Source organism: Erpetoichthys calabaricus, chromosome 10 (genome assembly GCF_900747795.2).
Source record: "Erpetoichthys calabaricus chromosome 10, fErpCal1.3, whole genome shotgun sequence".
Lineage (NCBI taxonomy): Eukaryota > Metazoa > Chordata > Cladistia > Polypteriformes > Polypteridae > Erpetoichthys > Erpetoichthys calabaricus.
In genome coordinates, this window is record NC_041403.2 from 129,750,079 (window position 1) to 129,766,136 (window position 16,058).

Sequence of the window (16,058 nt, forward strand, 5' to 3'; positions counted from 1 at the left end):
AGAAGTAACCTAATTGGTCAAACACTTACATATATACCAAAGTAAACCTAATCGGTTAAACAGCTTCATATATACAGAAGCGAACCTAATTGGTCAAACAGTTATGAATGTGCAGAATGATTTTACAAACATTATGCGTGTTAACAATCATTAAAAAGAAAAGATTGAGGAACTGTTCTTCTACAGTGGTGTGAAAAACTATTTGCCCCCTTCCTGATTTCTTATTCTTTTGCATGTTTGTCACACAAAATGTTTCTGATCATCAAACACATTTAACCATTAGTCAAATATAACACAAGTAAAACACAAAATGCAGTTTTTAAATGATGGTGTTTATTATTTAGGGAGAAAAAATATCCAAACCTACATGGCCCTGTGTGAAAAGTAATTGCCCCCTTGTTAAAAGAATAACCTAACTGTGGTGTATCACACCTGAGTTCAATTTCCGTAGCCACCCCCATGCCTGATTACTGCCACACCTGTTTCAATCAAGAAATCACTTAAATAGGAGCTGCCTGACACAGAGGAGTAGACCAAAGCACCTCAAAAGCTAGACATCATGCCAAGATCCAAAGAAATTCAGAACAAATGAGAACAGAAGTAATTGAGATCTATCAGTCTGGGTAAAGGTTATAAAGCCATTTCTAAAAGCTTTGGGACTCCAGCAACCACAGTGAGAGCCATTATCCACAAATGGCAAAAACATGGAACAGTGGTTGAACCTTCCCAGGAGTGGCCGGCCGACCAAAATTACCCCAAGAGCGCAGAGACAACTCATCGAGAGGTCACAAAAGACCCCAGGACAACGTCTAAAGAACTGCAGGCCTCACTTGCCTCAATTAAGGTCAGTGTTCACGAGTCCACCATAAGAAAGAGACTGGGCAAAAACGGCCTGCATGGCAGATTTCCAAGACGCAAACCACTGTTAAGCAAAAAGAACATTAGGGCTCGTCTCAATTTTGCTAAGAAACATCTCAATGATTGCCAAGACTTTTGGGAAAATACCTTGTGGACTGATGAGACAAAAGTTGAACTTTTTGGAAGGCAAAATGTCCCGTTACATCTGGCGTAAAAGGAACACAGCATTTCAGAAAAATAACATCATACCAACAGTAAATATGGTGGTGGTAGTGTGATGGCCTGGGGTTGTTTTGCTGCTTCAGACCTGGAAGGCTTGCTGTGATAGATGGAACCATGAATTCTACTGTCTACCAAAAAATCCTGAAGGACAATGTCCGGCCATCTGTTCGTCAACTCAAGCTGAAGCGATCTTGGGTGCTGCAACAGGACAATGACCCAAAACACACCAGCAAATCCACCTCTGAATGGCTGAAGAAAAAACAAAATGAAGACTTTGGAGTGGCCTAGTCAAAGTCCTGACCTGAATCCAATTGAGATGCTATGGCATGACCTTAAAAAGGCGGTTCATGCTAGAAAACCCTCAAATAAAGCTGAATTACAACAATTTTGCAAAGATGAGTGGGCCAAAATTCCTCCAGAGCGCTGTAAAAGACTCATTGCAAGTTATCGCAAACGCTTGATTGCAGTTATTGCTGCTAAGGGTGGCCCAACCAGTTATTAGGTTCAGGGGGCAATTACTTTTTCACACAGGGCCATGTAGGTTTGGATTTTTTTTTCTCCCTAAATAATAAAAATCATCATTTAAAAACTGCATTTTGTGTTTACTTGTGTTATATTTGACTAATGGTTAAATGTGTTTGATGATCAGAAACATTTTGTGTGACAAACATGCAAAAGAATAAGAAATCAGGAAGGGGGCAAATAGTTTTTCACACCACTGTATATGTGATGAAGCCACTAATAAGACAGATTTTTTTCAGGACCCAGCTGTTTCATAACTAAACTACTGCCAACCCAAAGTAATGCGTAATAGTGGTTTTTGGGGTAGCTGTGGAATAAAAAGGGTGTTTTTTAGTCAGTAAGAATCTGACAGTACTCTTCAGTATGGGCTGAAGGGTGCCTATGTAAGGTTTTACATCCTTCCCGTATGGAAAAAAAAACATACTAAACTTTTTTTTCATCATTACAGATAATCTCAGTGAAATCAGAGTACGCATTCTCAATTTATTTTTATCTAATTTTTACTTTTTCACAAAGCCATCCCATGCCAATTTGTATGAATAAACTTTTGCTAGAGAGTTACCAAAAGTTTATTCATGCACATATTTTAATACGGATAATCTATCTCTAATCAAGGTTCTCATTTTCATTCTAATTTAAAATAATAATAGATACTCATTTTTTTCTTCTGTTTTAGAAAAACCAATCTATGCCACCTACGTCTTTGTCAAGTCAGCTTCATCACATATAGAAGAAGAGTTCCTCAATCTTTTCTTTTTAATGATTGTTAACACGCATAATCTTTGTAAAATTATTCTGCACATGCATAACTGTTTGACCAATTAGGTTCGCTTCTGTATATATGAAGCTGTTTCATCGATTAGGTTTGCTTTTGTATTTATGTAACTGTTTGACCAATTAGGTTTGCTTATGTATATAGATTAGCTGTTTGTCCGATTAGGTTCGCTTCTGTATATATGAAGCTGTTTAACCAATTAGGTTTACTTTGGTATATATGTAAGTGTTTGACCGATTAGGTTACTTCTGCCCCGGGCAACGCCGGGTATATACAGCTCGTATATATATAATATAATATACATATACACACATACATGCAGTTTTAATAACACAGAAATCAATATAAACTTAACATCATTATCATATGAGAATATGAAGTAATATATAAGAAGCACATTTCATAAAAATATAAATTATTAAACAGTAAAATCTTCTTCTGTAATTTGCTACCGTGGCAATGTGTGTGTCTGTCCAGGATTTTAAATGACCTGTAGCTCGCAAACCATTGCACCTATACACTTGAAATGTGGTACACATATAGTACGTCACGTCTACTATCCGCTTTATGGGTGATGATTGTTTTAGTCTTTTATCTTTATTTTATTTTATTGTACAATCAAGTCCTATCTGCGCACAGCAGGGCAGCCGTGGGCGGATGCGTATGGTGTATTCACTCGATGTTATCGTGCATTGCGCTGTCAGTGGTATTTTGATAAAAGAATTTGAACAACATATAAGAAGCGTATAAATTATTAAACAGTAAAACATTAACATTTAAGAAGTAAAGTTACATTAAGTACTACTGCTGTGCCTTCGGGTATACCTCATTTTTTGTTTGCCCATTACATGCTTAAATGTATACATTTTTTGGTGCACCTACCGGAGAACACGCGACATATAACCGAGCGTGGGAGAAGCATGGATTTTAAACACGCGTTGAGTTGATGTGCTGGTCTCCCTCATGAAATAACTGGTAATGTTTGACTAAAATCTACAGCGAGTAAAACGACATTAGCTCCTATTTTTTTTTTACGATCTCTGAGATGTTGCTTTTTTCGGTTCAAGGCTTCATAAGCTCTTTTATGTTGTATGGTGTACTTATCCCAAACCATCATCTTTGAATGTTGCAAGACTTTCGCCTTGTATGTAGATCGGGGTAATTACATTCATTGCATTCCTAGTCTGAATCACAATGTGATTGTATGGGTGGTTACCTGGCACTGTAGGGTTGCCACCCGTCCTTTAAAATACGGAATCGTGCCGCGTGTGAGAATGAAATTGCGCGTCCCGTTTTGAATCAATACTGGACGGGATTTATCCCGTATTTTTTTTATAATTTTTTTTTTAAAGCAGCGTCTCAAGCAAATCATCCCACACGCATTTTATGAAGATGCCTCCTTTCCTACTTTTGATTGGGTAATACTTGATGTCATCGTTAGTTTGATTGGTGTTTTTAACTGTCCAGTGAGTAGGGGCGTGTCTTTCAACCGTAAGCAGATTTTTTGCAGTGGTATCACTGACCTCGACGACGGCGACGTTATACGTCAAAAATAAATTACGATAAATGACGATTTTAGCGATACTTTATTACGACGGCGGCTACATAGACACGATCAAATAAAAACAAAAAAATCAAATAATCATTCTACATTTCAAAACGTCGAAAAAACGACGGAATGAAAAAAAGGCCCACCCGACGACCCACCCATTCCATTTTTATATATATAGATTTTGTTATAATGGAAAATTTGTTATTAATTTGGGTAAAATATGTATAGTATTGTGACCAGGGTTGCCAACATTCACTATGTCTAACGGCAGCGGCGCAAGGATAGCTCCATAGCTGCTCTGCTGTGTCTAGTAAACAGTAACTAACAGTAAAATTAGGTAGAATGCCTAGAAGGGGGCTGGGCGGTCTCATGGCCTGGAAACCCTGCAGATTTTATCTTTTTCTCCAGCCATCTGGAGTTTTTTTGTTTTTTCTGTCCTCCCTGGCCATCGGACCTTACTTTTATTCTATGTTAGTATTCCCTTATTTTAATTCTTATTTGTTTTTTTTCTCTTCATCAGGTCACTTTGAGCTACATTATTTGTATGAAAATGTGCTATATAAATAAATGTTGTTGTTGTAAACCACGGGCAAAGCAATTGGTTGTCTTCTGCAGGAACAGGGTTACCATGAACGGTGTTTGTTGCAAAATATTTAACATTTAACTCCGAGCTTTGATCTGCTTTTCCTCACACTCTCCTGATCTGTCTTCTCCAGACTGCTTCCGATAGGAGCTAATACAGGACAATTGTCCGTGCTGTTTTTCCTAATATCTCCTATTGTCAATGAAGTCTTGAGATTGTACCTGCCTTCTCTATATAGTAGTAAAGTACCTGTATTTTCCTTGAAAACCTGGACTCTCCTTCCTGTCTCTTGTGCAACTCTGTGACCCAACCTTGTCAATGCCTGTTTAGAAAACAGTGCTTCTTAAACTGCAAAAAAAAATTTATTTGGAAATTGAGATGTTAGTTTTTTTTTGTTTTTTTTTTTTAAACAGACATAGGTGTGAATACAGAATGAAAACAAGACATCCATCCATCCTCTTCTGTTTATCCGAGAGCTGGTCGTGGGGGCAGCAGCTTGAGCAGAGATTCCCAGACTTCCCTCTCCCCGTCCACTTCTTCTAGCTCTTCTGGGGGAAACCCGAGGCGTTCCCAGGCCAGCTGAGAGAGACAGTCCGTCCAGCGTGTCCTGGGTCTTCCCCGGGGCCTCCTCCCGATTAGATGTGCCCGGAACACCTCACCAGGGAGGCGTCCAGGAGGCATCCTGATCAGATGCTCGAGCCACCTCATCTGACTCCTCTCGATGCGGAGGAGCAGTGGCTCTACTCGGAGCCCCTCCCGGATAACTGAGCTTCTCACCCTATCTTTAAGGGAAAGCCCAGACACCCTGCGGAGGAAACTTACTTCAGCGGCTTGTATTCGCGATCTCGTTCTTTCGGGCACTACTCATAGCTCGTGACCATAGGTGAGGGTAGGAGCATAGATCGACTGGTAAATTGAGAGCTTTGCCTTACGGCTCCGCTCCTTTTTCACCACGACAGACCGATGCAGGGCCCACATCACTGTGGACGCCTCACCGATCTGCCTGTTAATCTCCCGCTCCGTTCTTCCCTCACTCGTGAATAAGACCCCGAGATACTTGAACTTTTCTACTTGGGGCAGGTTCTCGCTCCCAACCCTGAGAGTGCACTCCACCCTTTTCCGGCTGAAGACCTTGGTGTCGGATTTGGAGGTGCTGATTCCCATTCCAGCCAATTCACACTCGGCTGCGAACCGAACCAGTTAGAGCTGAAGATCACGGCCTGATAAAGCAAACAGGACAACATCATCTGCAAAAAGCAGTGACCCAATCCCGAACCACCACCCCGGACCCCCTCAACGCCCTGACTGCGCCTAGAAATTCTGTCCATAAAAGTTATGAACAGAATCGGTGACAAAGGGCAGCCCTCACTGGAAACGGGTTAGACTTACTGCCAGCAATGCGGACCAAGCTCTGACACCGGTTTGTACAGGGACCGAACAGCCCTTATCAGGGGGGTCCAGTACCCCATACTCTCGGAGCACCCCCCACAGGACTCCCAGAGGGACACGGTCAAACGCCTTTTCCAAGCCCACAAAACACATGTAGACTGGTTGGCCAAACTCCCATGCACCCTCCAGGACCCTGCCAAGGGTGTAGAGCTGGTCCACTGTTCCGCGACCAGGACGAAAACCACACTGTTCCTTCTGAATAAGAGGTTCGACTGTCTGATGGACCCTCCTCTCCAGGACCCCTGAATAGACCTTTCTAGGGAAGCTTGAGGAGTGTGATCCTTCTGTAGTTGGAACACACCTTCCGGTCCCACCACCCCAGTCTGCCAATCCAGAGGCACTGTCCCTGATGTCCATGCAATGTTGCAGAGGCGTGTCAACCAAGACAGTCCAAAAACATCCAGAGCCTTGAGGAACTCCAGGCGTATGTCATACACTCTCGGTGACCTCAGCGCACTAGCTCAGGCACCTTCCCCTTCAGAGAGGTGACATTCCACGTCCCAAGAGCCAGTTTCTGTAGCTGAGGATCGGACCGCCAAGGTCCCCGCCTACATATCTATATCTCTATATATAATATATATATAATCTATATCTATATATCTATATCTCTGGTCAGGACACAGGGGCACTACATGGTTATTTCCATGGCGCACCAGTTGAAAAACACTTGTATAGAGTACAGTAAACCCCCGCAAAGTTGCGGTTCAGAGTTCTCGGCTTCAGTCATTCACATATTTTTTCTTAGAACCTATCTAAAAATTGTTACTGGAAACTGCAAATATCCTCCGCAATTTTTATGGCTTTCTTTCGTGGCAATACTGTACTGTATGTAGAGAGAACAGGAAGCAACTGTAGAGGAAACACAGCTTGGGATGGTGAAAGTAGCCAGTAGAATTTAAAACTGCAACTCCCAGCAGTGGCTCTGATTGGTCTTCTGCTGAGGGTGCTGGGGCTGTTGGGGTCAAAAGATGTCAGCACGGCTTTTAAAAAGGTTGCCGGTGACCAAAAGCAAAAAAAAAAAAAAAAAATGTTTTTGTAATTTGTGTTTCAAGTTCCCGTCTCTCAGCCTGCCTTCTGTTGGGTTACCTGCACTTATTTGTTTTGTCCTGGATCGTTTTGTGCGTCTGGATTGTCTGCCTGTGTACATGAGGACTGTAAGTGGATTCATGGCCATCCTGCAAAAAAGCGCTCCTGAACCCATCCACCCGTTTTCACCATTTCATGAACTAGCAGTAGGACCATCTATTTTCATCATTACATTTCATCCGTTGCCATTTTTCATTAATATTTTTCATGATCTACTGTGTGTGTTTTGTTTGTACTTTGTTGTATTTATTGTGTAATCGCTGTAAGAGGAACAGGGGTGGTATCGTTGTTTTCATTTATTTCATTTGTTTTAATTACATTCTTTATTTGCTGTTTGATTGCCGGTTTGCTTTGTTTTTGTCTGTTTGTGAGTGCGTGCAGGTTGGGCCAAGGCTGGGTGCGTCCCTGGAATCTCCCCCATAAAAAATAAATAAATCGCCGTCTTCTCGATGGTGTGAATCTTAGTGGCACCGGACCGCTACAGCATTATTCATTTCAACTTGCTGCTGCTGGACTGTGATGCATCTCCAGCTGAGTGTTCTTGCATTTTCCATTTTGTTCCTCTTAACCCTTAAACCGCCACAACCAGCTATAGTTGTTTCCCAGTGCCATTTGTGAGCACGCAGGAGCTGATCAATCGGTGCCATACATTCGTTGAGCAGCCAGCTCATGACCAATGCCAGCCCCTTGTGAGCAGGGTGGCTGAACGCACCCATAGAAGACACGGACGTTCCTCAAAAAACCCCTCTTAAAAAACGCTGATAGACTACTTTCACATTTGTCCCTTACTTGCTGGGCTTACTTGCGGCTGCTGTGTCACGTGATATGCTTCTCACGCAACGCTATGCATACTTAAAAGCCTGAACAGCACCTGTCCTTTTTGGCTGATTGCTTTGTTTCTCTCTACCCCCAGACATCCTCTGCTATTGTTGGGGGTTCCGCTCCCGTTGTGATCTCCTATGATGTTTGTCTAGTCTTTTTAATCGATAACTAACTGCATACTGAGCTCCTTTTACTTCTGAAAGAGGCATGTTTGTTTGAAGTGTTTGAATAAAGTTCCTGTCTCTACAATCTCCTGTGTTTCTGTGCAATTCTGTGACCCAAGCGTGACACCCTGCAGCCTCACTGTCTCTGGGATTGAGCCGCTGAACTAGACTAGCCTGCCAGCATCAGCGTTTACCTCTGTGTGCTTGCGTGCTGCCAGTTCAAGCGCAGTTGGCTTGGTGATTTACTTAATTTCATCTATGGCATCAGTTGCATCTTGTCAATATTGCTCCAGTAGTTTTTTAAATAGTGTTTACACTTCATTAGTAGTGCGTAAAATTATCAGTGTTGCTGTAATTGTGATACTCTTTGCATGAAAAAATGTTTCTATTAAAATTTCACTTTTTCTTTGTGAATTGTAACGTTTACTTAAAGTGCAGCAAAAAAAGTATTTGGTGTCCAGGGATACATTAACCCCCAAGTATGTGGCAGTTTAAGGGTTAAAGCCTCAAGATGCCACCCAAACGTCCTGCACCTTCTAAGGCTTCTGGCAATGAAAACGTGCTTGCATGAATTACAGTACATATAGCGGTAACGTTGGTATTTTACATTCTAGCACTGCGGGAGACATAGAAGTACAGTATACATCCATTATCCAACCTGCTATATCCTAACTACAGGGTCACGGGGGTCTGCTGGAGCCAAACCCAGCCAACACAGGGCGCAAGGCAGGAAACAAACTCCGGGCAGGATGCCAGCCCACCGCTGGGCGTACACACACACACACACACACACACACTAGGGACAATTTAGAATCGGCAATGCACCTAACCTGCATGTCTTTGGACTGTGGGAGGAAACCGGAACACCCGGAGGAAACCCACGCAGACACGAGGAGAACATGCAAACTCCACGTTGGGAGGACCCGGTAAGCGAACCCGCGTCTCCTAACTGTGAGGCAGCAGCGTTACCCACTGCGCCACCGTGCCACCCCGTGCAGTATACAGGTTTACCTTTACATTCTTTTTTTTTTTTTTTTAGGTAATGTTTTAAGCTGAGTTTGAAATTAAATTAAAGTTGGGGGCATATTTAGGGTTTAACCTATAAAAATTGGCTTTTTTTTTTTTTTTTTTTTTTTTTTACCACATCCAAAATTCACGGTTTTTCACAATTCGCGGGTGCTCTAGGAACGTAACCCCCGCGAATTTTGGTGGTATACTGTATATCAAGTTTTTAATGGTAATGTTGATGAACAATTGAGGATAGTACTTACGGAGTTTTGTATGCCCATTTGTTAGTTCAATTATGTATAATATATAAATGTATGAATCAAGCAATAAATAACTGTAGCTATGCAAAAGTTTTCAATACCTCTTCTCTGAACACTATGTATATGTATATATGTATGTATGTGTGTATGTGTGTGTATATATATATATATATATATATATATATATATATGTGTATATATATATATGTGTATATATATATATGTGTATATATATATATGTGTATATATATATATGTGTATATATATGTTATATGTGTATATATATATATCTCTGTATCTATATATATCTGTATATCTATCTATCTGTGTATCTATCTATATATCTCTCTGTATCTCTTTATCTCTCTCTGTGTTTCTGCGTTTCTGTGTGTCTCTCTCTATCTCGCTCTCTCTCTCTCGCCTCTCATCTCTCTCTCGCTCTCTCTCTCTCTCTCTCTCCCCTCTTTTTCTTCCTTTTTGCTTTCTTCTTCCTCTTCCGCCTGCTACTCGGCACAATAATCACAGACCAGTTACATTTATATGATCACTTCATCAATTTTTTCTGTAGTCCATAAATACTGGATATGTAAGGCACCACCTGTTTTGTCCACTTTCTTCTATAAGAGGCTGTTTAAGGTGATGTGGCATGTGATGTTTTACTCTGAGCAGCTCCTGTTCTGAGATGTAAAATTTTCTTCCCTAACATTGATAATCTGATGTAGAACTATCACTCTAAACCACCTCACTCTGTGTGTTCTTTTGTCTCCCCACTGCTTACTTGAGTCTCTCTGATTTGTCATCTGCAATCAACAACATGGACTTTTTAAAAGCCTTGCACTCCTGATAAGCATGAAGGCATTTATTTATGTATTTTCTCTTTTACATACCTAAACTCATAAATACTTAAATAATAAGCAACGAGATAGAAATGCAGGCGTAATTTAATTTATATATTCTAGATACAAACAAATCACAAAAAATGTTTTGTTCAAGCATTGTTTTCAAAGGCAGTACTCAATATGCATATATAAGAATAGAGACACTTAAAGTGTGGAAAAGTTTACATATTACATTCATTCGGTCAGTGTCGGTAATTTACAAATTCTCTTCTCTGCTTAGCAAGGTGTATTTCTCTGCCTTCCATTACTGTTTGAAACGGAGCACTTTTTGTTTGGCAATCGCTCAGATATAGCCAACAACGAATACATTTTGTATGCTGTAGGGTTTGCGTCGTGCATAGTCAGTGAAGTCAGGCTAGCTCCTTAAATAACAATTATACTAATCTACCTTAATGCAGCCATGTTGTTTTTCCCGGGTCAGGCACCTGAAAGACAATATTTTATTAATAGAATTATGATTATGCATAAGTATAAAGGTTCTAAACTGTCATTAAATACTGTTAAAACTAAAAATCCTTATTGTATGAAACAAACACTGGTATAGGAAATATACCACACAGCTCTGCTCTCATGCCCTTTCATTAGTAAAGGATAGGCCAAAGTTGCTTTCCAGCACAAAATAAATGTTTATATAGTTATCAGAACCCCATATATTCAACATTCCTTGAAAATTTCATGCATCTAGTATTAACAGTTTAAAAGTTTTGATTTGTGGAATAGTGTCTTTTTTTTTGTTTTTGTTTTGTTTTTAGTAGCAATCATTTTTTTTCAATAAATTTAGGGCCTCATCCTCTTTGTAAAACCTCTATCTTAGAAACTAAGATACAAGCTTAAAATTTGTCATACTTGTTTGAGTGCAACATTATTTCTGTAAACTGTGTGGCAAAATGGAGATGGTTAGTCAGGAAGCCCCTGTTGGTTACACATTGATTGACCCGTTTTTCCTACATTTATGATGCAGAAGAAAATATTGGTACCCCTCCACTTTGTCTTTTATACAAACACAATTTTCTCTGATTAAAGTATTTGGCATCTTCCATCCATTCCAGGATGCTCTTTGAAGTATGTTTTTAGACCATTATTCGGTCTTGTATTTTATTAATATATTGCAGTGTAATCAGTTCAGTTCATAATGAATTATGAGCTCAAAATACAGTGAAGGTTGTATGTGCTCTTTTCACTATACTTCCACTCTTTGGGCATATGGTTCTGTAGGCTGTGTGGAATAAATCAGAATGCAATGGGTGTGGGATGCTTATTGTTGGGTTGTCAACTTCCCCCCCACAATGGCCACAGTAAGCAGACAAACAAGCATGAAATGCATCCTTATTTTTGAGATAATAGTACCAAGTGTCTCTAGTAAAATTATTTCTTGTTTTCTTCCGTTATCACAAGAATACCTCATAAGCACTTGAGGCATATTTTCTTGAACCAAAACCTTTGCCACTTCAAAGTGGACATATTTGGTAGATTTTAAGGCTTTTTTCTATCGCATATGGACCTGTGTAACCTAGAGCCCAAATGTAAACTGTAAAAAGTGTTTTTTTTTTTTTTTTTTAATTTTTTAAAAATGCTTCACTTTAGAACACAATTTCAAGTGGCAAGTTAATAAATACCATGATTGTGAACAAATGATTTTGACTTTAAGGGATAACTTATCCTTTGAATTGTTCACTATCTAGCAACATTCTACAATGCAAATCATAAGGCAGTAGCGACAGATCGGCAAGGATAAGTCATAGCTGTGTGGCACTTAGGAACTCATTCTGTTATGTGGTAAGGTGTTTTTAGGTATGACCTAATGTGTAAATGCAAGTTATGTTGCACTGTTTAATCAAACATTTTGAAATTAGTGACTTGTAAATACATTTACAGTAAATGCATAACAGATTTTTGTTTTCCACATGTATTTGAGAGCTTTCATCTAGAGACTACAGCTTCTTCCCATAATTCAAAGGCATAAGTACCAAGTTTTAGGTGGCACTAGAAATGCTTGTGAGTGTGTGAGAGACTAGACTGTTCATGCTTTTGGCTACATGCTACCGTATTGGAACGGGCGGGTTTGGTTCTGATTATCAGTATCCATGCACAACCCTGTGTAGCATGTGGATGTTCGGCACATTTTAATTGTTGCTGTAATAAAAATTGCCTTGGCTTCAAAAACCCAACAGACACAAATTTAATACTTGCTGTGTGAACGGATGCGGTTTTCACATCGTCACTAACCACTCATCTTTTTAACTATGTACTTGGTTTAAAAGAGTGTTTTGCTTCAAAGGAGTTTGACCTGAAACACATGAGTGTCTTTCCAATTTGTATACATTGAAACATACTGTAAATCAATTTTGTTTAATATTGAACATTTAGAGCAGCTCATATTGTCATGTCTGTTACATTCAGAGGATGAATGTGAAGCCTTCACTCATTTATTAGAAAGAGATATTGTGCCGTGTTAAAAAAAATTTTATTTTTCCAACTAGCTAATTCAAGTATAGGGTGCAAGTTTAAATAATTACAACTTGCAGTGGATTGTGTTTCCTTTGAGAGTACAAATTTTATTTTTGAACTAATAAAATATTTGGATAAATGTGGAAATGACAAAAAGCATTTTTGCCTTCAGAGATTGATTTTTAACTTCGTTTAAACCATGTAATATTTTTAAATAAGTGCAATACCTACAATCCTACACTGAAATTTAAGCTCTATATAATCCAAATGGGAATCCTAGAATGAATTGTTTAATTTCATTATTCATTTTCTTCTGTGCCATATGTGTCTTGTATAATTGAATTTAGCACCTGTACCTTTCAGTCTCCCTAAATGTGCTGGACACTTACAGATTCTTCATAATGTTAATAGTGGTGTGGGGATTGTGGTAGAGGATAATGACTTGGGGCCAGAGAAAACTTGGACAGCTGTCTGTTGATGATCACAAATATAGGAGATCAGTGTAAAGCCAGTGTGTTGGTGGTTCAAATACATGCATAAATCAATGTTCTTGTCTAAACTAGTATTATAAGCGTTAAGTTTTAATGAATACCAGCAGCAACACATGCTTGCTCGCACATTATGCAGAAATAAATCTCATGAAAAATTAAAGTAGAAATAAGTCTTTTCTTCCTTTAGACATTTTAAAATTTCTTTTTTGTTAACACAGCTGATTTTTTTTTTTTTTTTTTCCCCTCTTTTCAGTAGCCTCCTTAGTTTTATTTTATTGCCGGGGAAAATGAGCCCTAATTGTTGAATGTTTCAATTGTGTGTAACAGAAACATGAAAATACCAAAACATCAGCATAAATGTAGTAGGAAAGGTTTATGTAATGGCCACTGCTGTAGTAATGCATCTTTAGTACACATCCTTTGTGTGATACGTTTTGAAACTGTCGCCAACACACGGCCCAACATCACAATTATTACAGCAGAACAGTTTTTCTTTGCACATTTGTAATATTTTCTGTTGCTTACACGAGAGAATAGAATGTTGATGCTTGCTCCTCACAAGAGTCTTGCCCGTTATGTTATTGTTGAGTACCACAGTCCAAGGCTTAGTGACTTCCACATTTACCCTGGCACTAATTTTGTCACGTTCTGTATTTTGAACATTGCTTACGGGGCTAACATATTTTTTGTTGGCCTATTTGATCAGTCATTTTCTCCTATAGCCCCCATCAAAGCTTCTCGCACAATGGTAAACCTTGACAGGACCAAATTCATCCGGCAAATCACAGTAGTTGAATCATTCAGTGCCGTTTGCCTCAGTTTCAGTCTTTGTGAACATCTGTTATAGGGATGGCAAAAGAACCAATTCTTTCAGTACCAGTCCATACCAACAGTCCAAAAACATAACATTACTTGCTTTTTAGTGTATTGGTGATGGTCAGGTTCTGTGCTTATGCTTGACTGCAAGTAGATGAATTACTTTAAAAGGCACAGTAATATTTGAGATAAACGTGAATTAATACTACATGTATAAAAATATTTCACATTAGTTATAATACAGCACCGCGTTGGCATGTCAAAAAGAAAAATAGACCAATTGACATTGTCTTCATTACCTCTTGATTCAAATAATGGTTTAGTTTCAGTTTGTTCAAAAATTTGTTTTTCACACTTTTGTTTACATGCCATTGTTGAGGGTTGTGCCCCACTCACAAATACTGATTAATTACCATAGAGTGGAAGAACGCATAGGAAAATTAATACTTTTTTTTTCTTTACAGTTTTATTTCATCTTTAAGATGGCAGCAAAATACTGTCTTTACTATCAGTTAACCCAAGTCGTACTTGGGATTAACCATATTTACGTAGCATTCCGGGCCTGAAGGATGCTCGGGGTCGACAAGAAAAAGTAATTGTTGAAGTAAGCGTATGATATGGTTACAGAAGTGTGTGTGTTTTTACATTTTTAATACAAATTTTAGCATATATTACTATTTTAAAACTTCTTTAAAAGCAAAATTCAGTATATAACATATTAATGATATTCTCTGAGTACTACCTTCACTTTTATGTGTTTTCAGGTACCGTCATGAATTTAAATCAAATGAGCTGTGGTCAGAAATAAAATTAGTCCTAGATACTTTTGCTGGGCCTTTGACGGAGTTATTTAAGGTTAGTACTTTCAAATGTGAACTATATTTTAGGCTTGTTGGAAATGTCTGGTTTCAGAATTTTTATGTACTTTGTCTTAAACTGCAGAACCTGCTTTTTGAGAATTATCATTTTACAATATTTCATTTCTTCTCAGGCTACAATTGAACTTTGTCAGACCCATGCCAATGATGTTAATGCTTTGAAGGTTCTTTTCTCTTCATTGACACTTATTTCTAAACTCTTCTACAGTCTTAATTTTCAGGTATGATTAGTATTCTGTGTACTGTTTTTACTTAAGTCATGCTAATATGATGGTTATCTGTAGCCTGTCAGAAAGCTACAAAATGTTTTACAAAGATTTTTTCTTAATGCTTCAAATGGGGAACAGTCTTAAAAATTGAATTAGAAGTGTAATTTGTCCATTACATTTTATGGGTGTGCAGGCATTAAAATGTTAATGCTTAATACTTTTACCACTGTTTTGCGCATGTCATTGAAAATTGATTGGTCTTGTTCTTTAGATATTTTAGATATTTAATTTATTTCTCTATGTACAGTACGTAAACTTTATTGATCCTGTGATTGGGAAGAGAAACAAATGTTTGAAGTTTTTATTCTCTAAATATTTTGTTCATATATAGGATCTTCCAGAGTTTTTTGAGGATAACATGGAAACCTGGATGACAAATTTTCATAATTTGCTGACTTTGGATAACAAACTTTTACAGACAGATGTAAGGCTTTTTATTAACTCTCTTAACCTAGTCTAATTTTTGGCTCTTTTCGGCTGTTTTAAATGGCCTTGACATACTCATTTCACTCAGTGTTAATTTTAGGGTTTCAAAACAAAGAGCAGGCATTTCTTCTTCTGAACATTAAGCAGAAGGAGTTATGCTGTGTGCATAAATTTAAACATACTCTTTGAATGAATGTTATTTTTATTATCTAAGCTTCCAAACATTGTAAAAGTAAAACTGAATCTGTCAGGATCCACAGCAAAATAATTGTCCAGAGCGGATATGCTTAATTTTACTGTTTTGAAGTACTTTGATAAAAATCTTGTTTTTAAACTTGCTGTTTTCAAATTTACCTAAGCCTTTCCTTTGTTTACTCAACACAGTTGTTCTATGTATGTAAATTGAATAGTGTAAAAACATAATGTTTCAGTATCTCTAAAAATGCAGTTGAGCTAGTAAAACCAAATTGTTTTTCTAATCTGATGCAATTCACATTTAAAAAAATATATACAGATGTATGTCGGATCTA

At 38.4% G+C, this 16,058-nt stretch overlaps 1 protein-coding gene across 1 annotated transcript in view; it reads left to right on the top strand.

Annotated features, from left to right (window-relative positions):
* cse1l (CSE1 chromosome segregation 1-like (yeast)) overlaps nucleotides 1-16,058 on the top strand; it is a 267,035-nt gene that overhangs the window by 158,631 nt on the left and 92,346 nt on the right. Inside the window, exons 6-8 of the mRNA XM_051932995.1 lie at nucleotides 14,720-14,810; nucleotides 14,947-15,054; nucleotides 15,434-15,526. Of these exons, the coding sequence (XP_051788955.1) occupies nucleotides 14,720-14,810; nucleotides 14,947-15,054; nucleotides 15,434-15,526 (292 nt within the window). The remainder of the gene's footprint in view (nucleotides 1-14,719; nucleotides 14,811-14,946; nucleotides 15,055-15,433; nucleotides 15,527-16,058) is intronic.